This window comes from Phocoena sinus, chromosome 9 (genome assembly GCF_008692025.1).
Source record: "Phocoena sinus isolate mPhoSin1 chromosome 9, mPhoSin1.pri, whole genome shotgun sequence".
Lineage (NCBI taxonomy): Eukaryota > Metazoa > Chordata > Mammalia > Artiodactyla > Phocoenidae > Phocoena > Phocoena sinus.
Window position 1 is genome coordinate 12,835,814 of NC_045771.1, and position 23,884 is coordinate 12,859,697.

Sequence of the window (23,884 nt, forward strand, 5' to 3'; positions counted from 1 at the left end):
TGACAAGCTCAGGTGAGGGCTGGCCGGCACAGCTGAGGGTCATTATGCACAGAGCAAGTGTCTGTGCACATACAGAATGTTGAAGGCTTACCCTTGAGACCCCAGACCTCTTCTGCCTGGCTCTCAGAAGCAGACTGCCCTGCCTTTGCCCTATAGCCTGGAAGCTGGGAGAGACCTTTCTGGTGATGACCAGCACAAGAGAAAATATCTAGACACATTGCCACTGTGTGTTGTGAGGGAGGCGTAAGCAGCCACTCCAACCATCTACAGTGAAGCTTCCCATTGGCAAGCCCACCCCCGACTCAGGGCTTCCAGGCAGCCCCAAATACCTGAGAAAAGCTATACGCTGTGAGAAGAGCCTGAGGAAACAAACTGCAGGGAAAAGAAACGATAATTAAAAACTATTACTGGGAAATGCAAATCAAAACCACAATGAGATACCACCTCATACCTGTCAGAATGGCCATCGTCAAAAAGACCACAAATAACAAATGTTGGTGAGGACGTGGAGAAAAGGGAACCCTTGTGCGCTGTTGGCGGCAATGCAAATTTGTGCAGCCACTGTGGAAAACAGTATGGAGGGTTCTCAGAAAACTAAAACTAGAACTACCCTATGACCCAGCAATTCCACTCCTGGGTATATATCCGAAAAGAACAAAAACACTAATTTGAAGATACGTGCACCCCCCAGTGTTCAGAGCAGCATTATTTACAATTGTCAAGATATGGAAGCAACCTAAATGTCCATCAACAGATGAATAAAGAAAATGCGACATATGTATTTATACACACACACACACACACACAATGGAATACTACTCAGTATTCTATAAAAAAATAACAAAATTTTGCCATTTGCAGCAACATGGATGGACTTGGAGGGCATTATGCTAAGTGAAACAAGCCAGACAGAGAAAGACAAATACTGTATGACATCACTTATATGTGGAATCTAAAAAATACAACAAACTAGTGAATATAACAAAAAAGAAGCAGACTCACAGATACAGAGAACAAACTAGTGCTTACCAGTGGGGGGAATACAGGGGTGAGGGCGGGAGAAACAAACTACTGGGTGTAAGATAAGCTCAAGGGTGTACTGTACAACATGGGGAATATAGCTAATATTTCATAATAACTGTAAATGGAAAGTAATCTTTAAGAATTGTATAAAAAATTTTTATACAATTATTTTATACCAAATTGTATAAAATAAATTTAAAAATTATTAGTATCCCCAAGAGACAAGAGAAAAAACACAGTTTGCCTCCATGAAATACGAACAGGATACTACTGAAAAGAACTCTCTGAAGAACAAAAATAATACCTTATAATAATGGAATCAAAATCACTGAAATTAATATTATAAAATCAATTCTAATTTATGGATTAACAGTCCTATCTTGTTCCAAAAGATTTAGGAGTCTTACAAAATGCACACAGTATAACAGGATAAAAATAATCAACAAGGAAATGAAGGAAAACGAAAATAAAAAAATAAAAGAAGATGAAGCCAGATATCACATTCACACACAAAATTTGGTCCACGATGTCTTTAGAAAGGTTATTATAGTCACCATATTTGGATTTAAGGCACTAGATATTCTTTCGATTATCTTTAAATCTTTGTTGTTTTTTATTTGCATTTGAGAAAATCCCAAAGGCCACTCTGCCTATGGAATGACCCACATATAGATGGCCCCATTCCTGCCCACCTGCATTAGCCCATGTGTCAATTTCATTTCTTTAGCAGTAAGAATCTGCCTTTTTTACTCTTTGTGATGCTCACTGTGCTCACAGCAGTACTTTGCACCCAGGAATTTACACAGCTTGTACAGTTAATAACCCCTGAACAAAGAGGGGAGTTGGGGCACCGACGCCCCGCACAGCGGAAAATCCACGTATAACTTATCGTTGGCCCTCTGTACACTTAGCTTCTCTGAATCCACGGTTCTGCATCCATGGATTTAGTTAACCACGCACGTTGTGCTACTGTAGTATGTACTCTTGAAAAACACCCACGAATAAGTGGACCCGTGTAGTTCAAAACTGTCGTTCAAGGGTCAGCTGTTATTTCTTTCCCCGTCTTTTCCTGCCTTTTTGTAGAAAGAAGGAAGAAGGCAAGGAGGGAGGGAAGGAGGTGGGGGGGGGGGAAGGAAAGGAAAAAGAAAACCTAACTCAACTATCCGAAGCCATGGAAAAATATTATGCAGGGTCAGCCTAAGAATAATCCCCTTGGAAAGAACTTGGAATAGTGAGTTGGGCAGGCAAAGGCTGAGATCAAGAAAAATCTTCTCATGGATTGTGTTGGGTTTGAGTCTAATATCTGTATTCCACGACCGTAATGTTTGACATTCTAATGTTCGAAATGAGAAAGGTGCATTCTAAACTTTCTAGAAAAAGAATTTAGCTCAGTGCAGTGGAAAGGAGTGGGCAGAAGCGGGCGGATGATGAGGACAGAGGAGGAAGAAAACCAGGAGAACCATTAAATAGAAGCAGAAAAAAGCCGTTCTCCCTCGTGGAAAAATTTTTATTTTGAAGTTTACACTCCTATTAACATTTAAATTGAAAGGTATTGCTTGCAACTCTACATAGGAAACCAGGATATCTGCATTTAAATAAACACCATTCAGAGAAGGAAAATATATATGGGCTCTGAATTTCTATTTGCTCTTTAAAGAACTCAGTACAAAAAAAACTGATGAGGGCTGGGATTTTCTTCTCATTAAAAAAACAGAGATGGTTGGGATAAGTATGGGTTAGACCTTGCTGTGTCAGTAAAGACAGGAGATGGGGAGGGCAGACACTGTTAACACAGTGGTCCAGGGTGAAGAGTATGGCGAAACCAACAAGGTCATGGTCCTCTTCTGCTGGCCACGCGGGGCACCTCTGCCTGATATGAGCACTGCCTTGGCTACAAGGATGGAAGTGTGTCAGCTGCCCTGGTAGCTGGACATGCATTCACAAATTAATCAGTCCCTCTGGGGTTCAAGGTCACAAGAATTGGAGGGCAGAGCAAGGTGGTGAGGACAGAACTCAGTGCTTTTGCCCCAAGGGATCAGTCTGGAAGGGAAGAAGTGGAGAGAGATAGTTGGGCAATGAACATGTTAGCCGTGGGATCAACTCAGGACAAACTGATTCACAGGGGAAGGAATATTCCAGGAACCAATTACTGCACAGCAACCATCTCTGAAGGAAGTGGGGCTTGATTCTGGGTAACCACACAGAGATACAACAGATGCGGATGCAAGCACGGATTCCTGGAATCAGGCTGCCCTGATTCAGATCCTGGCTCTGCCATGTACTGGCTGCGTGAACTTGAGCACGTCAGTCCCTCTCTCTGGATCTCAGTTTCCACGTCTATAACGGGAGGTTATAACAGTGCCTACTTCAAAGGGTTATTGAGAGGATTAAATAAGTTATTATGTATAAACTGCTTAGAACAGTACCCGGCACAAAGCTAGAGCTACACAAATGTAAATAGAAGTGGAAGACACTTAAGTTAAAGCTGTTCTCTTTTTTCATACACTACACCTCTCACACGTGCTGTGTAAGAGCACGCAAGAGCTAACACCATGTTGGGGTTGGCCCCTAATTAAGGATTTGGTACCCAGAGGGAACAGGTACCAGGAGAGGCTGAGGTGAAGGCTTTATGCATCTATTGTTAATATTGAGATGCATCCACCCTGGAGTGGTGATGCTTCTTATCCTTGGGGGACCCAAAACAGCTAGAGGCCATGGCAGCTAATAGCACAGGTGCCGGGGGCCATAGAGGCTGCTTGAAACCTGGGCTCTAGCATTGAGCACTGTACCGCTCTAAAAGGAAGAGGCATGGGGCAAGACGTAACTTTTCAGTGATTTAACTAGTTAACAGTGAAACAGAGAAGTAGCGCACGAATCTGGAGTAGGAACCTATGTTGAAGTCTTCTTTGTATATATGATTAAAAGGTTTTGCCTAGGGCTTTCTTCCAGAGTATAGGTTGGTTCAGCATCGTGATGTAGTTGTATTTAAGAAACCATTTTTATGTGAAAACAAAATAGTTCTTGGGTTTCCATAAGAAAGTGCCCTCTGCCCATCCCTGTGCCTCCATCTTTCTCCAAGAGCCCCGTGTTCCAGTCATGAAAACACTGCAGTTCTCTGAAAGGCTTGGCACTTTCCTCCCTTTCCTTGATGGCGCTGTGCTCTCTGCCAACATGGCTGCCCACATGTTCCACCAGGCAAGCTTCTCATCATCCTTAAAATTTCCCTAAAGAGTAAATGTCTGGGAGGCTTCTAAGGTGCTTTAGCTGACACGGGCGTCCAGTGCTCCAGGCTCCTGTAGCACTTGGCTGATAATCACTCCTCTAGCACTGACCACGTCTTACTGTAATTATTTATGTCTCCCTTCCTCCAGCAAATGTGAGCTTGTTCAGGGCTGTGGTCGCGTCTGGTTTATTTTGCCTTCCCAGTCCCCAGCGCGTTGCCCGGCAAAAGCAGGTGCTCGATAAATGTCTGCTAAGTGAGATCACCATCCCACCCTGTGATGATTACTAAAACCGTATGCACCATGGACTAAAGCACCGTGAAGAGGATGCGCTTACCCAACTCAACCCACTCCAGTGACTCAAACGTCACTGTGACTTGAAGCCAACTTCTCTCTTCTCCAACCTTATTTTTAAAAGCCAGCATTAATTATTGCTTAACAATTCAATGTAATTTTTTGCTTTTGTTTTTTTGTGTACACAAAGAAAACATCAACATAGGTTAGGTTTCAGATCGCACAGAGCCACGCAACATGGGGGCTCCTTACCATAAAGTTTAATGAGCACATGTGAAACCCTACAGATCACGATCCCAACAGACCTTTCTGTGCTGTCCCCACAAGTCAGGAAGAGATCGGGGGGGAAGGTAGTTGCTGTAGAAATGAGAAGTGGTTTTTGGGTCAGAAGACGGGCTTGACGCTTCCTGCTCTTCAACCCTACCTCCGGATTAGAGAGCTGCCATAAATAGGGACATTATGTGATACAGCATATACAAATCACATCCATTGTCAAGACAAGGGAAGGCAAATTGCAAAATTTGTACCCGCCTGATGAAAGAAAGCTAGGTCAGCAGCTAAAGCAAGTGCCTGGAGAGAAGAAAGAATGGGGAAAAAACCCAGAACTGAGAGGCAGAGTCCCAAACAAAAAAAACCCTCAAGAATGACTCCCTTCTCCCTGCTGCCACACTGCTGAGCCAACATCAGAAACCGCAGACAGGAATGATGAGAAGGAAACTACAGCGCAGCCAACCAGATACACGCGAGTAGACCCACTGGGTGCCCAGTTCTCTGTCCTCGGGGGTCTCCCTGCCGGGAACGACGAGCTAAACCAATACAGTCGCTATTCCACCCTAGAGAAGCTCCCAACTCTCCTCCTCTAGATCACGTGTCACTGACAGCTGCTCTGAGTGCAGAGGACAGAAATCGGGGTGGCAAGAATGTGTCCCCACAAAGCAATGAGAAGACAGGAGCTTTAAGACACATGGGCACCCTAGAGAGCACTATGCTTTCCAGAAACATGCTGCAGGCGCCTGAGAATCGGTTGATTGCAAAGAATTTGAAAGGCCTGGGGAAGAGGAAGAGAAATAGGAATGAGCGTTTATTGTGCATCTACTATGTGCAAGGCGCTGGGCTGGGCAATTTACACGGGACACGCCCGTGAAGCCTCGCAATGGCTCTATAAGGAAGATACTATTTCTCTCATTTTGTAGACTTAGCTATGGAGACAATGGAATTTCAGTCAATCAAGGTCACACAGCCAGTCAGAGGCAGGCCTGGGAAACGGCCTCCCTCTGCCCATGCCCTTTCCATTCGATTCCATGCCGCTTCAAACCCCAGAAGAGAATTTAACATTCAGTAAAATGTAATGGAATATTATTCAGCTGTTAAAATTACTCTCGTGGAAAATGTCAATGACCAGGGAAAAGTTCATAACAGAATATTAAATGAAAAATAATGCACAAGCCTATCTATTCCATACAACCCCTAGGCTGTGGGTGTACATACGTGCATCCATGCATGTACACCCACGTGGGAGACGCAAGGGAGAAGTACCCCAGATGCTAACAGGGAGCCTTTCTGGGTTGTGATATTTGGGGTTTTGTTTGTTCTTTCCTACGATGAGAATGAATTCCTTTAACAATGAAACGTTGAGTTCTCTGGGAGATGTGAGCTTTACTGCTTTTTAAAGTTCTAAGTACAAATAATGAGGCACACCGAACTGATAGGAGGCGTTGATCTCAGGCCTGGCCACAGATTCCTTCTCATGAGTACCCCCTTCTTAAAGACACACTGCCACTAAGTAGTTTCTTTAGTCTTTTTAACAGTGAAAGCAAAAGACTTGCCAAGCTGCTCTTTGGCCAACAGTATGGACTGTGGAAATACTTGCCATCGGAGGGCAGTGCTTCCTTTACCTGGCAGCTCCAGCTCAGGCCAGCACAGGAACGCGGCTCTAAGATGTCGCTGCCCTCCGCTGCTATTCTTTCCGCATGTGATGCCGTCAGGGAGGTGTGCGAGGCCCCTCAGTACCCTCTCTCTGACTAGATCCCATGCTTTCGGGGCTAGGCACCTTGCAGATACCCGAGAACCTCAGACGGCTCACACGCGTGTCTCTATAGCAATCTTCTCACCCTCAAATGTCCCTTCCACTAATGAGGTTCCCAGGAACAAGCACAGCAATTTCTGTTTGAATGACACGATGGTGTAGAGATAAACAACACACTGAACTTGACGTCAGAAGACCTGCATCTGAGGCCCAGTTCTCCCTGTGTTGGCTGGGATGCAGCGTACAGGTCACACCAAACTTAGCTCTGAGGCCTAAGAACAATACAGAGAGAACAACAATGGGGCAGAGAACAATGGATGGCGAAACCCCTGCTCCCTCCATATTCTCCAGCTGTGTGGGCCATACGGCAGCCAGGGCTACTACACGTGGGTGCTGAGGACCTGAAATCGTCATCAAGCACCTGGGCTGAGACACGTACGTGTAAAATACACACCAGCTGTCCAAGACGGTATGAGTTTTCATCAAATATCGGAAAAATCTGTACACTGATTACACGCTGATGTGACAGTATTTTGGATATACTGGAGTAGATAAAATATGTGATTAAAATTAATGTTATTGTTTCTTTTTACACAGTTAATGGGGCTAGTAGAACATTTTAACTTGGATTACGGTTTGCATTATATTTCAATGGACAGCACTTTTTTTTTTTTTTTCAATTTGCTGTGTTGGCAACACAGCATTTATTTATTTAACATCTTTACTGGTGTATAATTGCTTTACAGCGGTGTTAGTTGCTGCTGTATAACAAAGTGAACCAGCCATATGCATACGTATATCCCCATATCCCTTCCCTCTTGCGTCTCCCTCCCACCGTCCCTATCCCACCCCTCTAGGCGGATGCAAAAGACCGAGCTGGTCTCCCTGTGCTATGGGGATGCTTCCCACTAGCTATCTGTTTTACATTTGGTAGTGCATATGTTGGACAGTACTTTCTGTTTTTTCGGTTATTTTTTCTTTTTTGTGCGGTACGCGGGCCTCTCACTGCTGTGGCCTCTCCCGTTGCGGAGCACAGGCTCCGGACGCGCAGGCTCAGCGGCCATGGCTCGTGGGCCCAGCCGCTCCGCAGCATGTGGGATCCTCCCGGACCGGGGCACGAACCCGTGTCCCCTGCATCGGCAGGCGGACCCTCAACCACTGCGCCACCAGGGAAGCCCAGCATTTTCTAAAGAGAAGGGTAAGACATTGGGCAGAACTTCCTACGAGGGTTTTGCAACTTGCAGTGTACTCTCCACCTTCAGTTTACACACAGAAGGAGATTAGGGGGCAGAGACTGAAGAGGGAGGGTTCTTAGAAGAGAGTCAGCAGAGGGCTGCGTGTTTCCCTTCCTCCCACGATAGCTTCCCCACTCCCAGCACCACCTCCTCAAGCCAAGAAAAGGGCCCTTGAGAGAACCATTTGGAGAGCGGCACACAGGTACCCTAGAGTTTAGAGGACACAGGGCATGGTACCTACGTGTGGCCCGAAAAGATGAGGCGAGAAGCCGGTTAGAGTTGCCCATGAAAGCAAAGACAAAGCTACACATCCAGCTTCTGGCTGGGGAACGATCCTGTGCTTTCTCCACAGGCCAAGCGGAGGCCAACGAAGACTAAAGGTTCCTAGAAAAGACACGACCCAAGAGCTTCACCTGGTAGGGTGTGATGACTGCAACAGAGTCCTATGAGGGGTAGCACCAAAATTGGGGGCTGAGGAAGGAGTGGGACCAGGTCAGCTGGAAGGTGCACTGCCCACATCAGGAGACGATGAGGTGTGGTCAGTCACTGAGAAGCTTTTCCAAAGGAGCCACAAAGGTGCCCTGCAAGAGACAGATCAGCACCTGGGCCTTGCTGCATGCAGGGCACCAACAGACAGCAATGCCACCAGGCAAACAAGACCCCGTGGGCCTTTTACCCATCGTTCTCTCAACCCCCACCCCCACCCCGCCCCGCCCCAACCCTAGAGGAAGCAGAAGTAGTAGAGCTAAAGCGGGGGCAGGTGGAACAATGCTGAAGAAGGAGCAGAACAGACCTTCTTTCTTACTGCACGTTTCCAGAAGGGCGTCAAGCCCATGCACTGGGGAAGGGAGAAGATTTAAACCAGATACAAGACCGACATTCTGATACTAGATCCGACTCAAATGTTAATATCTACAAATGCAAGTTTACTAATACCTGAAGGTTACCCAAAGAAACTGTGGGATCTCCTATAGATGTCAACTAAGAACGGGAGATCAGACAGAATGGGGCTAAAAAGGTGGTAGTGAGAATAAAAGTTGTAGATGCAGCCTTTTCAGTAAATTGGTTAAAAATGATCTTATACAAGTCATATCTGAAACAAGAATGACAACAATACAGCCAGCATTTTTCATGTGTCAGGCATGTCCTAAGCACTTCCTATACCTTATCACATTTAATCTTCCCAACAAATTGATGAGTTTATAATGCTCCTTTTATTGATGAGATAATAAGTAACTTGCCCCAAGTCAGGCAGCTTGCAAGTAGGAGACTCCAAAACCCGGGCTTTTAGACACTTTGCTCTGCAGTCTCTTGGAGTCACTGACCAAGTGACATCTGTGACAACAGCCCTTTGTAAACTGTAAAGTACCACCACAAATACCAGGGATCATTTATGTTCACTGGCAGGCTGCAGGGCCGAGGAACAAACACAGTGCACCCAGTGGGCGTTACTGGTATCATCTAATGTGTATTTAGCAGTCTCAGGGCACACTGGTCATTACAAACAACATGGGAAATCCAAGACAAATAACTTCTCCCCCTCCCCGGCCCTTCCCCAAGTCTTTAAATTTGCAATCCAGGCAAATTTTGTTTTCTAATTTAGAAGTATGATAATGAAGGGCCTAAGAAGCGTGTGCTTGCCTCTTGCCACATATAAGCAGAGAGGTTTTCCAAAGCCCACGTGCATGGGGTGGCAGGAACAGGCAGTGTGACAGAAAAAAAAAAAAGGGTGCTTTGGAGTAGTAAGGACCATGGAATAGTGGGTGCGCACTGCCCTGGGCAACAGGAGATCTGGTCTTTGACCCCTGCTACTAGTTCTATTACTTTAGGTAAGTCCTATAATTGCAGGGTTCCTCTACTTCCTGAAATGGGGATAATCACACCTTTCCTGCCTGGAGGTCTGGGGGTAGACCAGATGATTCTGCTCTAGCAGCTGTGATGCTCAGCCCCATTTTTGCAATATGCCACCCTGTCTTTAGCTCAAGAGACGGAGCACAATTCAAAAACGATGGGTACGTTACGAAAACACTAATACTACATCCTGGGGCCATTTCTGAGGAGTGTCGAATGACCATAAATCAAGCAGGTAACATAAATCAAGGGAGGCTGTACACCTGCCACAAGGCTGGGAGTCCCGGGCACGAGACACAGAGCCGCCTCCTCTGTGTGGTCAACCTCCCATCCCCCACTCTGGGTCTCTCCCTGGTAAGGGGACGCTCGGTCGTGATCAGAAGTGAGTGGATTTGGAGGACCTCTCTTTCCCCTTATGCCTTCCTCCGTGGCTCTCCTGGCTTGTTTTTGGAGGCTTCCTGTGACCCAGGCTTCTTTGGCAAACGGTTAAATCTCATTCAAACAAAGATCTTGCCAAGAAAAGGGCCTCTGTAAGGAAACTGAAAGTATATCACACCCTCCACTTAAAAACAATTCATCAACAGAAATTCCCTCTCTGGGGTCAACTTATACTCATTTACTCATTCATTGCATGTTTAGCAAGCAGCAGCTATGTTCAACAACAAAACTGGGTCCCTGGCTTCAATGAAAGGTACTTTCCAGGGAGAGAGACAAACGATTTCCATATATGCATACGTATCACACCATGACAGGTGGTGATAAATGCTAGAAAGAAAAACAAAGTAGGTGACAGGGATGAAATGTAATGGGGCAGAAGTGGGGGAGTTGCTAATTAACAGAGGGAGGTTAGAAATGATCTTAATCAAGTGACACTTCAGCAGATACCTGAGGAAGCGCGGGAACAGACAGGCGGATATCTGAGGGAAAGGCATTCCAGGAAGAGGGAATAAGAGAAGCAAAAGCACTCAGGCAGGAATCTGCTTAGCATATTTGAGGAACAGCAGGGAGACGACATATTCTACACAATCCTGTAGGATATCTTTCTCTTCCCAATTATTAGCGTAACACGCTGACTTAGAGCCACGTGATAAATCCTAGTGATTGTTTGGAAGCAAAGAAGTACTTGGTATAACCAGCTAAGTTCTCTTTCAACTTAGGGAAAGAAAAGCAGTAGAATTGATAGGAATCGGTGACTAGCTAAATATGAGAGATGAAGGAGATCCATCACTGATGACCCCCAGGTCTCTGGCTTAGATAAGGGGGAAAATGATGATGTCACTGACCCAGATACAGAGTAAAAGAAGAAGCAGAGAGTGTTGCTCCTCTGTTTGAATTCAGTTTTATTTTTGTTCATTTTTTGGAGGGGGATGGGAGAGAGAATGTGAAGGGCAGGTCTTGTAGGAGAAGAGAGGATGCTAAGGTCAGTTTGTTAAGCATTTAACAGACATCTAACTGGAGATGTCCCTTATGGCACTTCTCATAAAAGTGAGAAGAGACAAAGGCCAAGGACAGAATTTGAACATCAATATTTAAGGGATGAGAAGAGGAAGAGAAGAAGAATGAGAATGGGTGCCTAAGAAGGGCGGGGCAAAATCCGGCATGAGGGTCATCCCGGGAGGGAAAGGAAGAAAGGTTTCAATGATGGCTAATGATGCTGAGATCAAATAAGACCTCATGTCAGAAAACAGTCAGCAAAGGATTGCCGAGCACCGACTGTGTGCCAGGCGTTGTGCCAGCCACAGGGAACACTGCAATTCACAAGACTGGCATGGTCTCTTCCACACGGAGCTCACTAGGTTCACAACTAGGAGGTCCCCGCGACCTCGGCATGGGCTCCTTGAGTGGAAGTCGACCCCACCGAGTTCCTAGGAATGAATAGGAGGTGAGGAAATAAAAGTCACTCTTTGACACTCTGCTTTCAGGTGGCATGACTCTAGTGAAGAGGAGGGAAATGGAGAGACACTTAGGATGGAACGTGGAGTAAGGGGGACTTTTCTTTTCCTAAAGTCCTTAAGACTTGCCTGTATTTCTATGCAGAGGAGAAAGAATTAGCAGAGAGGATGAACCCGAAGATATCAGAGGCAACACCCTTTCACGTGCTCTGAGTCTTATCCAGATCAAAAGAGCAGACTCGCACCCAAACGCAGCCAAGTCCCTGGTTCCACTTGACAAACGAGGGCAGCAGAGCCTGGTGGTGAGAAACGCTGAGCCTGGGGGTCAGACGATCTGGGCTTGAATTCCAGATCTACCACTTACTAGCCATGTGACCTTCACGGCTCCGTGCCTCAGTTTCCCCATCTGCAAGCAGGGATAATAACAGTTATCCTCAAAGACTGTTATGAGGATGATATTTTTATATCACTTAGAGGCTGGCCCAAAGTAAGTGCTATGCAAGTGTTGGGAAAGTAAAGTCTAGAAACAGACACACGATTTACACATACGAAGCTTGGTAGATGGGAAGAGGGTTAGAAAGTGGGTGAGCACACAGGTGAGTATATATCTTTCTTCTTCCAAAGCCATGCAGCGTTCGGCTCAGAACCCCATCTTCCCTGAAACTCTCTCGGGGAGTTCTACCCAGAATGACACGTTCTGTAGGAAGTACCCAGCCAGCATGGAGCATACCTGTGGGCCGACCTCTTACTCAGGGCACATTCATCCATTCACTGACTCATTCATTTGTTCATCACCCACAGAGCTCCACCCCTCGTCCAGGTATTGTTCTACAAAGATGGGTAAGACACTAGCCCTTCCCTCGAGAAGGCTGCTGGTCCAGAAAGCCTTGGGTCTTCTCTCCTGCTGTCTGCCATGTGTGGTGTGGTCATTCAATCGCTTAGAAACTGGGACAGCATCATTTCTTCTCTGTGTCTCTCAGAGCATCTAATACACAGTAGGAGCGCCAAAACCCCACAGGATGAAGGAATGAATGTCTATTCCATTCTGTAGGCACCCGAATGAGTAGGAGCCCACACTGTCTCCCAGAAGATGAGTTATCAAGGGAGAAAGGAGCTGACGCGTCTTTGTCCCTTACTACGTGCCACGCACCATTGACAGTACACCACTCACTTACAGCCAGCGGGTGAGAAAAAGCCTTTCCTACTCCTTTTGTTGAAAACTGATGCCTAATGGCTTCATTTTTATGTTTTCAAATGTTTTCCATTATCTATGGTTCGCTTTCTATGCTTGAAATGTCTCACGTGACTGGAAACATTTTTCATGCTTCACGTATAGTCAGTCGCTTTGGGATTTTGCCAGTGTTTGGCTGTTGGGTCTTTTGTTAAGTAAATGCTTGTTATGTACTTTGGTTCTGCAAGAGAAGAGCAAGCCCACCCCTCTGGCCCCGTACGCACACTCTCTCCCTCGGCCCTCGACGTTATCTTTGTTCTGTGGCAGCCTATGAAAGCCCGTTCCAGCAATGTGCCTATTAATAAGGCCAGGGTCATCGGCAGATGAGTGAAAACCCAGAACCAAACAGGAATCATTGGGCAAAAACATCTTTTTTCGGTTCTTCCAGGGGAACTAGTGTGTTTGGTTTACCTCCAAGTTAGAAAAAAAAAATAAATAAATGGATCGTGGATTTTTTTTTTTTTTTTTTGCGATTCACGGGCCTCTCACTGCTGTGGCCTCTCCCGTTGCGGAGCACAGTCTCCGGACGTGCAGGCTCAGCAGCCATGGCTCACGGGCCCAGCCGCTCCGCGGCATGTGGGATCTTCCCAGACCGGGGCATGAACCCGTGTCCCCTGCATCGGCAGGCAGACTCTCAACCACTGTGCCACCAGGGAAGCCCGGATTTTTTTTTTTTTTAAATCATGATGGACAAAATATTGAAGGCAAGATGTCTATATATTGGCAGCCCATCTTTTCTACCCCTCCGATGACTTCTAAAGGAACAATAACCAAGTTGTGTAGCCTACGCTAGCTCATCAGGTCTTTACGCTTCCCGTGTCTTCCCACCCAGCGGCACAAAGCAATTCTCAAGTTCCAGATTCATTTTGGCCTTCTGGGGACACTGTCCTTGGCACTGGAAAAGGGAAAAAAGAGTCAGGGGCTTCTGGCCTTGTAGCATTTGGATGCAGGGGTGGGGGGAACATTCCCCTGGACTGGAACTCATGGGTCTGTGGGTAGAATGAACTCTGCTGGCAGAGTCACCTAGATGTTCTTGGGCAGGTTAAAAACAAAGAATTCATTGTCTTGACTGCTTGGAAGGCTCCAGAGAACACAGGGCAAGAAGACTTAAGGTTTTAGAACAGGAAGGAGGTTGAAACCTGGCTCCTTCAGGCTCTGGGACCTTATGACCCACCAAAGAATTTAAAAGAGAGTATTCCTCTTTATTGTAAAGTTAGAGTGTATCTGAATTTATATTAAACTGTACTTAGGCTGCATTCCAATATACTTGTAACCTGCCTAAATGAGAACTAAATGTCTGATATCTATTAATGCTACCTGAAGGTGCAGACCTTTCCCCTGGGCTTTCTGGACACCTCGTCAAGGGTGGTCTGCCTGTGCTTCTAATTCTGAACCTCTAACCCCCAATTCCTCATCTTCACTGTCAAAGGGCTCCTCCTCTACCGATGCCAATGGCATCACCAACCTCATAACCTTCTGTCCCCCATACTCCAGCAGCATTCTGAATCCCCTTTTTTGCCACCTTCCTTTCTGACCAGTTGCCAAGTTCCCGGGATTTCGCTTCCATGATAATTAACCCACGTGACTCCCCTCTCTCCTGACTGTCTGGTCCAGCCCACCTCACCCCACCCCTGGTGCAGTCAAAGGAGCCTGCACTTCGTTATTAGGGTTAACTACTGGCTCCATAACTTCCGGCCCCACGACCTTCAGCAAGTCTCAGTTTCCCCATCTCTAAGGACAGGAGATAAAATGAGAGAATTTACATGAAATGCGTGCACAGCATCCGGCCCCTAGTCGGAGCCCAGGGAGCAGTAGTTCCTTTTCTACTTGCTGCTCTGCCCCCCAGAGTCCTTCCTCCCAGCATTTCTCTGCTCCGATCCATTTCATGCTCTGCTGGGCAGATTAATTCGTCACATGCAAAACTCACTTTCTCACCTCAGTGCTCAAAACCTTGAACTGCTCCCCACTGTGTCTCGGAGTAAAGTCCACACCGAGGGCCTAGTTTTAGGCCCTTCATATCTGACCCTCACTACCAGCACCATCATTTTTCTGTCTTCTCTCCTTCACATGCCCTGTGCTGTGGCCACCTGGATGGCTGAGGCATCTCCAAGATTGCCCTCTGCTCTCCTAGCCTCTTTCCTTTCCTGATGCTGGAGAGAAGGCATCTGCTCCGTGTCTATGTGTCCAGTTCTGACCCATCCAGCTCAGCTCAACCCTTGGGAAAGTCTTCCTGATACTTGATTCGTGGCAAAACCCAAAATAAATAATAACGCACACGTCATTTACCCAACTTTTAGCACTCTGCAGGGATCATTTAATTGTCAAAGTTAAATAATGTTTATGTTAAGGAGATGCCATTACTAAGTATATAAATATAAATTTACAGTAGCTTAGTGTATTTGTGGGTATGGGGGGATAGACAGAGATAAAAGCTAGACACTAGCTTTCTGTATAGAGATTTCCATATTTCTAGATAGTAAATTAGTTGAGAAATAAAAGTCATTTGCAGATATTCTCTAGTGAAGTATTATTAATTCCCGAACGTTATAAGCTGACCAGGCATATCCTTCTACGTAAGAAGTGTTGCAGACGTTAAAAACCCAGCTGTGAAAACTGAAAACAACTTAAACTACTCCAATAATTGGGACACAGTTAAATAAATTACGGTATGCTCACATTAGAGGCTATTATACAGCCGTAAAAATGATGTTTTTGAGGAAATTAAATGATGTTGAAAAATGCAAGATAAGAAATTATATATTCTGTCTGCTCCTGGACATATAATAATGACGAATATAATCGCAAATGATAACAACAGTAAGCAAGAAAAAAAGACCAAAAGAAAATATACCGAAAGGTTAATTGTGCAGGAAGAAGATTACGGTTGTTTTTTATATCCTTTCTCCTTTTCTGTAGTTTCCAAATTCCCAATAATAAACATGTGTTGCTTTTACAGTCAGAGAGGAAAATATTCAAAGCATGATTCGAAAACAAATACAGCAACAAAAGAATGTCCTTGGGCTTAGATGAGGCAATATAAGGAGAGAGGAAGTTCAAGCAGCCCTTTCAGCATCCTCTAGCCAGAAGCTGTCGCCCCCTTGGAGGCATTTGGATTCCACAGACTAATCACAAAGGTTTCCTCATCAACAGCCTCTGAACCAAATCCTGTGACCAGCTGCACACTAAAGAGTGACTTCACCTACAGGTAAGATGACCCAAGAATGCCAGGCAAAGGAGTCAAGGTCTCGCAAAAGGACAGAGCTTTTTTTTTTTTTTCTTTTCTGTAACGCCTCTGTCCGTGATTGACGATGCATACTGGTAGAAGGCATTATTTTATTTATTGAGTTGTTCAGATTCTTAAGACGATTATGTATCTGTGCACTAAGCAATCTCTCTGTCGGTCTCTTTCAAGGATCAGAACATGCACGGGTATCTCCGAAAGAAGCGCCAGTGAGACTTGAAATGATTACAGATTGACGGACACGTGCTGTGATTGGGGCGGGAAAAACACAGTGATATGAAATCAGTTTTCTACAGACAAGGAGATAGAAGCCCTGAGGAACATATCAGCTGTAAAATCCTGAATGTCAGACAGAGGATGGGCCAGCAGAAAAGTGCTTTGAACTTGGCACCATGCTTGGCACATAGAAAGTGCTCAGGCAATATTCTTGGTTGATCCACTGACAATTTTTCTAACGTGAAAGATCATCATGACATGGCAGTAGAGTGCTACCATCTGTGCTTCTCTGTGACATTATGAAGCCGAGCGTTCTTCCAAAGATCTAAAGAGAGCGCCAGAGTTTGCCAATTACACTGATGCTTTTCCATTAAGAGTGGAAATGTTAAATCTTGAGACTCAGGGTCTGGAGTCAGACTGCCTGGGTTTAAGCATCGACTCTTGCCAGCCATGAGACTTTGGGCATCTCTCAGCCTCAGTTTCCCAGCTGTAAAATGGGGTTAATAACAGTGTCTCCTTTAGAATCTGAGGGTTAGGGAGGATCGTGCATGATACACATTAGATGCTCCGCGAAAGGGAGCTATTTGGGGCACTGGACACTGGCTGAGCTTCACTCCAAGTTCCACTGAACACCCCATGTTGTTGGCAAAGTGGTTCCTTTCCACTCCCTCATCTGAGTCTGCCCAAATACTCTTTTGCAAATGGCTTAGATAAAGTAAGACCCAGCATATTTCAGAAGCTAAATGCAGAAGTTAAGCGAAAGTTTTTCTGTCAATAAACAGCACGAATCTTGTTGTCAACCAACTCCTGCTGCTGCAAATCTCTTGGGTTCATGATTCGAAAGCAGAAATATAAGAGAAGATCCAGCTGCTTCTGCACTTGCCTCGATTCGAAAGGCTAGGGCACATTTAGAGCAGCAGAATTTAGAGCAGATTGTTGGACAATTTCTATTTGAATGAGGTTGATTCAGAGCATCCAAACGGTCAGATTTGATACCTAGTCTGCCTTCCCCACTCTCATCCTTAGGTTCTGACACCACGCCTTGCTTCATAATACGGACAGCATATTTCTGGCACTTGCCGTGTACTGAATAAAGCACTGTCCTAAAAACCGTGCATTTATTAAGTCATTTAATTGTCATAACAACCTGATGCTTTGGAGATGACTCAGGGGAACATCCTGCCCAATGGGGGGGGGGGGGTCACTTCTTACTGAAAAAAATGACAAGCTGGCTCAAACAGATCGTCTTTGGAGATACAGAAAGGACAGGTCACTCAAGCTCAGCCTGAAATCCAAAACCGCCGAGTCACTGTTGCCATAGAGCCCAGCCTTGGAAGCGCTGGGACCCAGGGAAGTGGTGGAGCTAAGGACATGGTTCCCCCGCTACCCCGCCGGCTCCCCCCACTTCATTTCCTTGTATCTCTGCAACACAAGCCTGTCAGCAAACACAACCTGGGCTTGCCTCTCTGCTGCGACGTGAAGGAGACTCACCAGTAAAATCCACAAAAGCCAAGAGTTGCTAGATTCCAAAAGTTCAGAAGCTTGTTGAGCTACGTGTAAGAAAAAGGTCGACCGTTTTACATTAAATTCAACTAGAGAGGCTTCCCTGGTGGCGCAGTGGTTAAGAATCCGCCTGCCAATGCAAGGGACATGGGTTCGAGCCCTGGTCCGGGAAGATCCCACATGCCGCGGAGCAACTAAGGCTGTGCGCTACAACTACTGAGCCTGCGCTCCACAACTACTGAAGCCCGTGCGCCTAGAGCCCATGCCCTCCCTGCAACAAGAGAAGCCACTGCAATGAGAAGCCCGTGCACTGCAACGAAGAGTAGCCCCCGCTGGGCTTCCCTGGTGGCGCAGAGGTTGAGAATCCGCCTGCCAATGCAGGGGACACGGGTTCGAGCCCTGGTCTGGGAAGGTCCCACATGCCGCGGAGCAGCTAGGCCCGTGAGCCACAACTACTGAGCCCGCGCGTCTGGAGCCTGTACTCCGCAACAAGAGAGGCCGCGACAGTGAGAGGCCCGCGCACCGCGATGAAGAGTGGCCCCCGCTTGCCACAACTAGAGAAAGCCCTCGCACAGAAACGAAGACCCAACACAGCAAAAATAAATAAATAAAGTTAAAAAAAAAAAAAGAGTAGCCCCCGCTCGCTGCAACTAGAGAAAGCCTGCGCGCAGCAACGAAGACCCAACACAGCAAAAATAAATAAATAAAGTTAAAAAAAAAAAAAAGAGTAGCCCCCGCTCGCTGCAACTAGAGAAAGCCTGCGCGCAGCAACGAAGACCCAACGCAGCCAAAGATAAATAAATTAGTTAATTTTTAAAAAGTTATAAAAAAATACATCCAATCAGTGAGTTTGCACTGATTGTTTTCTTCAGTGCTGAGCACTGTGCCTCCCACAAAGGCTCCATAAATGCGCTGAATACATGGGTAAGTTGTCTGAGTTATACTTTTAAATTGAATACACAGAACGTGATAATTTTATGAACAACCCAAATTATACATAATACATTTTTATGTCCCAAAGCTAAGAAAGTGTCTTTGAATCAATAAATGGGGCTTTCAAAAAAGTTATTTTTATATTTTTGTTTTCCCACACATGTTCATTTTGTGCTTTAAAAATGTTTTCATGGTGGTTCCCTCCCCCACCTCTTAACATTGTGTTGATACATAAAGTTTACCATGTAAACTGTTTTTTTGTTTTGTTTTTTTTTGTGTGTGTGTGTTATGCGGGCCTCTCGCTGTTGTGGCCTCTCCCATTGCGGAGCACAGCCTCCGGACGCGCAGGCTCAGCGGCCATGGCTCATGGGCCCAGCCGCTCCACAGCATGTGGGATCCTCCCGGACCGGGGCACGAACCCGCGTCCCCTGCATCGGCAGGCGGACTCTCAACCACTGCGCCACCAGGGGAGCCCCACGTAAACTGTTTTTATGCGTATAGTTTGGTGAGATTAAGTACATTCACATTGCTGTGCAACCGTCACCACCATCCGTCTCCAGAACTTTTTCATCCTCCCAACTGAAACTCTGCACTTGGTAAACACTAACTCCCTGTTCCTCCCTCCCCCCTCCCCCTGGTAACCACCTTCTACTTTCTGCCTCTATGAATGCGATGACCCTAGGAAACTCATATATGTGGCACCATACAATATCTGTCCTCTTGTGTCTGGTTTATTTCACTTAGCATAATATTTTCAAGGTCCAGCCACGTTGTAGCATGCATGAGGATTTCACGCCTTTTTTTAAGAACTGTGGCAGAATATACACAATACAAACTTTACCATGGAGACCATTTTTAAGGATCCAGTTCAGTGGTCATGGTGGTTCATTTTTAATACGATAGGTGTAGCAACAGCGACAACAGACTGTACAGTACAGCCCTCCACACTTTTCAAATTTCTTTCAGAGCTGGTATCAGAAAAGAGGTCAGGAGGTCTGGATTAGAACCTGGCTGGGCTGAGAACTTCACAAGTCGCCCATCTCCTGAGCCGGCTATTTTTAGGTCTCTGGTGATGGTCCCAGGCCAGAGTTGTCGGGGGTGGGGGGATTATTACAACCCATTACTAGCTCTGGTTAATATTCATAAAAGAGAAAAATGCCCAGGGATACAGTCTCAAGGGAAGTACGAGAGTGATAACAAACAGAGCTGGAGACCTGACCTGTGAACGCATCGGTTAAGGGGGTTCCACCTGGGGGAATTTGCTGCCTGTGCAACAGCAAAGCAGCGCTACTAGGGGCTGTCAGCTGAGGCTCAGAGAGAGGCTCATTACACAGACCAGGCGCCTTGCTGAACACCAGGAAGGCATGCCCGGTCAAACAAAGTGCACAGAATAGAAACGTAAGTCCCTTTTGACACCGGGGAGAAATCAGGAAATTTTCCGAAAAGCAGGTGATGGGGATGTTGGTGTTAGAAGAAGGAAGCAGCAGAGCAAGATGCCTAAGACAGGTGGGTGTGGGGGAGCACGTGGGCCCGTGCTCCTGGCTGCAGCACCCAGGACGGAGCAAGGACACAGGGATGGCCCCAAGGCTCGCAGGTCCCCAGGGCTCAGAAGAGGAGAGAGCCCACAACCAAAAACCCCAAGCGAGGAAAGGCAAGTGTGAAAGGAGCTGAGAGCTTGAATCCCACGTTGTGTTAATTAACAGAGCTATGATTTGCCAATGAGCACCCAGCAGGGGCGATCATCTGCCTGATAGAGAAGGCCTGCTTTCCTGATGGATTCCCAAGTGCACAGAGCCATGAAATTACTTCTAAAACAAATAAAAAGACAAAGACGGTCACTTACGTTTGTGTACTGGGGAGACTTTTGTTCTCTTTCTTGAAGGAAACAGGCTAATTACAGAGACCAGAGATAAAACAGAAATATCCAACCTTATCATCTCTCCTAGGAAAGCAGAAAATACCAACTCAAATAAATTAATAAAAATACCAAACCCGTGGGGGGCACATTTTACTTAAACAGTATCCCATAAAATCCTCACAAAAATCCACCATCCTCATTTCACAGATGTGGAAACAGCCGCGCGGAGAGGTTAAGTAAATAACTAACTTGCCCAAGGTCACACAACAAAATGGAATCAAAACAAACACTTCATCTTCCTTCCGGAGACACTCAACAGCTATCTTATAATGTTTTTTAAAAAACGCCCTAAGGGGCTTCCCTGGTGGCACAGTGGTTGAGAGTCCGCCTGCCGATGCAGGGGACACGGGTTCGTGCCCCGGTCCGGGAAGATCCCACATGCCGCGGAGCGGCTGGGCCCGTGAGCCATGGCCGCTGAGCCTGCGCGTCCGGAGCCTGTGCACCGCAATGGGAGAGGCCACAACAGTGAGAGGCCCGCGTACCGGAAAAAAACAAAAACAAAAACAAAAAAAACAAAAAAAACGGCCTAAAAAGGAGTTAGCGAGGGTCCCCAATAAGACGCAGCTAAGAAGAGTTTCTTGCCCCTCTTCTCTGTAGTGGCTTTGCCCCCATCTCTCACAGGCTTTCCGCCATCGCTCCTGGCAGTGTTACGTGGTAGCCCAATTCCCGCTTGGGAGTCTCTGCAGCCTCCTCCAATGCACGTCGCATCTTACCACCCCACAGCTGAAAGTCCTTCAGTGGCTCCCACCGCCTTTAGAATGAAATCCCATGCCACGCAAGGCCTCTTGTGGTCTGGCTCCTCCCTGCCTCTCCAGCCTCATCTCCTCCATTCCTGGCCCCAACCCCAGCACCTGTAGCCCATGAGTGAACCTTTCATGCTGATGAACAGGGAGCCCCCCCCCCCCCCCCCCCCCCCCCCCGCCCACCAACTCATCCTGGGCTCTCCGGCTTCCTGCTCTCCTAACCCTCGGCCTTTTCCCCTGCTGCTCCTTGGGTGTAAAATCGCTTCCCCCTTCTGCCCAGTCCCCCTCCTGGACCTTCAGAGTCGGCCGAGGCCACCTCCTCCACCAAGCTTCCTGTGCCCAGCCAGACTGAGCTGGCTTCTTCTCTCTGCTCCCTGCACCTGCCATACCTCTTCCCACACTGCATTTCGATGGTATCTTTCCTCACTACCCCCTCTCCCCCATGAGACTCATTCATTCATTCACGTATTCATCCACTCATCCACTCACACATGTAAGCTCCACTGAGGGAAGGAACTACAACCACCTCTGGTTTAAGCACTGCACCTCCAGCCTTGAGTAAAGTGGTTCTCTAAGGGTGGTCCCGGGTAGCAGCCTGATCAGCCTGGGAACTTGTTAGAAATGCAAATTCTCAGGTCCCACCACAGACCTACTGAACGGAGTCTGTGTTTTAGTAAGCCATCCAGTTTGGGAACCACTGCTCTAATTCAACGCCTGGCATACCGTACTCAATAACTGTGGACTGTCACAATAAATGTGATAGCTGATAGAAACCAGCTATCCTGGAGCCTCTGGCAGCCTCAGGGTTACTCCATCCTCCCCTGGGGAGGGGATGAGACTTTCTTTGTTAGCTTCCCTGTCTTGCCCAGTGATTCTGGGATCACAGTATTTTCAATCCTGTTCTAGCACTGGTGCAGCTGACAACTAGAGAGGTGACTGGAACAAATCGAATCAATCTTCAGGTCATGTAGCCTTTTGGAAATATAGTGAAACTCAGGGACCAGGCCAGCTCTGGCTCTTACTGGGTAACACGTGTCCTCTCTGGTCCTCCCTTCTTTTTCTGAAAAGGAAACCTGCCTACCTCATGGGATTGGCATAAACATCAAGTGAGAGAATCTTTGTGAATGTGCTTCCTCAACTCTAAAGCATCCTCTAAATGTTCGTCCCTAATGACAAAAGTGAGATACACTGGGCTAGATGAGTACAAAAGTGCTTCAGCTCTAAAATTCTCTGATTCTGTGAAATCTTGACAAAATCCCACTTCAACAAACACTAAGAAAAGACAGGGTCCATGAGGAGAGAGCGGTGGGTCATGATGCAGGCTCAGGCATCAAGCTTGGGTTCTCACCAGCTCCGATGCTTCCAAAAGTGTGTGACGTGGAAAAGTTACTTCCCCTTACCGCAGTTTCCTCAGCTGTAAAATGGGTCATTACTCCCACTCACCTCACAGGGTGGTTTGAATATCTGTAAGATGCTGGAAGTGTACTGTAAGCATTCAGGAATGTTGGGGACCCTTGTTACTAATGCACTATTGCTGTACTTAAGGGTGCTATCTTCATTCCTGAGGGGAACAGCACGAAATAAGAGATCATCTGGTGCTACACAACCGACAAAGAACAGTCTTAGTCAATACAATCTTCTGATTATGTGACACTGAACTGTATATATTTTTTTGTGCTCCAGGCTACAGAGTACTGTTTCATTCATTTGGGTTTGTTTTGGTCTTATTTGGTTGGTTCAGACATCAAACAGGGCAGCCTTTCAAAACCTTCAGGTTGACTGTTTCAGGGACCATCCTTGCCAAGAAGTCCACCCATGGATGCTAAACAACACAGAGTGTCCAATAGCTTAAGACAGGGGTCAGTGAACTTTCTCTTTAAAGGGCCAGAGAGTAAATAGTTCAGGCTTTACAGGCCATGGGGTCTTTGTGGCCACTGCTACTCAACTCTGCCGATGAAGTACAAATGCACAGCAGGTGACACGCAAACCAATTAGGTGGGCTGGATCTGGCCCACGGGCCAATAGTTTGCCAACCTCCGGCTTAGAGAACCAAGAAACTAGACGTGACAGAATCATGGTCCCTCCTTTCCTCAGCCCCATTCAAAACGCTTCATTTTCTTTGCTAATTCATGACAGAGAAACTGGCTATCAACTCCATTTTATCTCCAGTTCATGCAGCCCCAGGGTATGAATTCTAGAAATGTATAAATTGTAGCAAAATCCCACTTCAACTTCAGAATTTGAGTTACACAGAGTTCATTTCATTATAGGATTTTTATCTCAACAAATGACATTGAAGGTCCAGAGTTATTTTAAAAAAAACAAACCCTATTTCCATGTCTGCCCACACAGTCTGCCTCTCTCTCATCCTACTTCGAATACGGTGCATTTTATTAAGTGAAAACTTTAGTATACTACATACATTGCAGCCAATCTGTGTTTTCCTAGGAGCTGATCAAAGTTATAGAAAGACAGTCCGTCCTTTTGACCCAGGGTATGTGTACGGTAATAGTGTAAGAGCATCAGTGCTGTGATAAGTAATCTTAATACACTTAGA

At 46.4% G+C, this 23,884-nt stretch overlaps 1 protein-coding gene across 2 annotated transcripts in view; it reads right to left on the reverse strand.

The window, feature by feature from the left end:
* Nucleotides 1-23,884, reverse strand: part of TMEM178B (transmembrane protein 178B) — a 373,555-nt gene that overhangs the window by 38,587 nt on the left and 311,084 nt on the right. The window contains exon 3 of one of the 2 annotated variants that reach the window (XM_032643737.1): nt 20,510-20,608. The exons of the other annotated variant lie outside the window; for it this stretch is intronic. Coding sequence (XP_032499628.1) covers nt 20,510-20,608 — 99 coding nt within the window. The remainder of the gene's footprint in view (nt 1-20,509; nt 20,609-23,884) is intronic. 2 annotated transcript variants of the gene reach the window in all.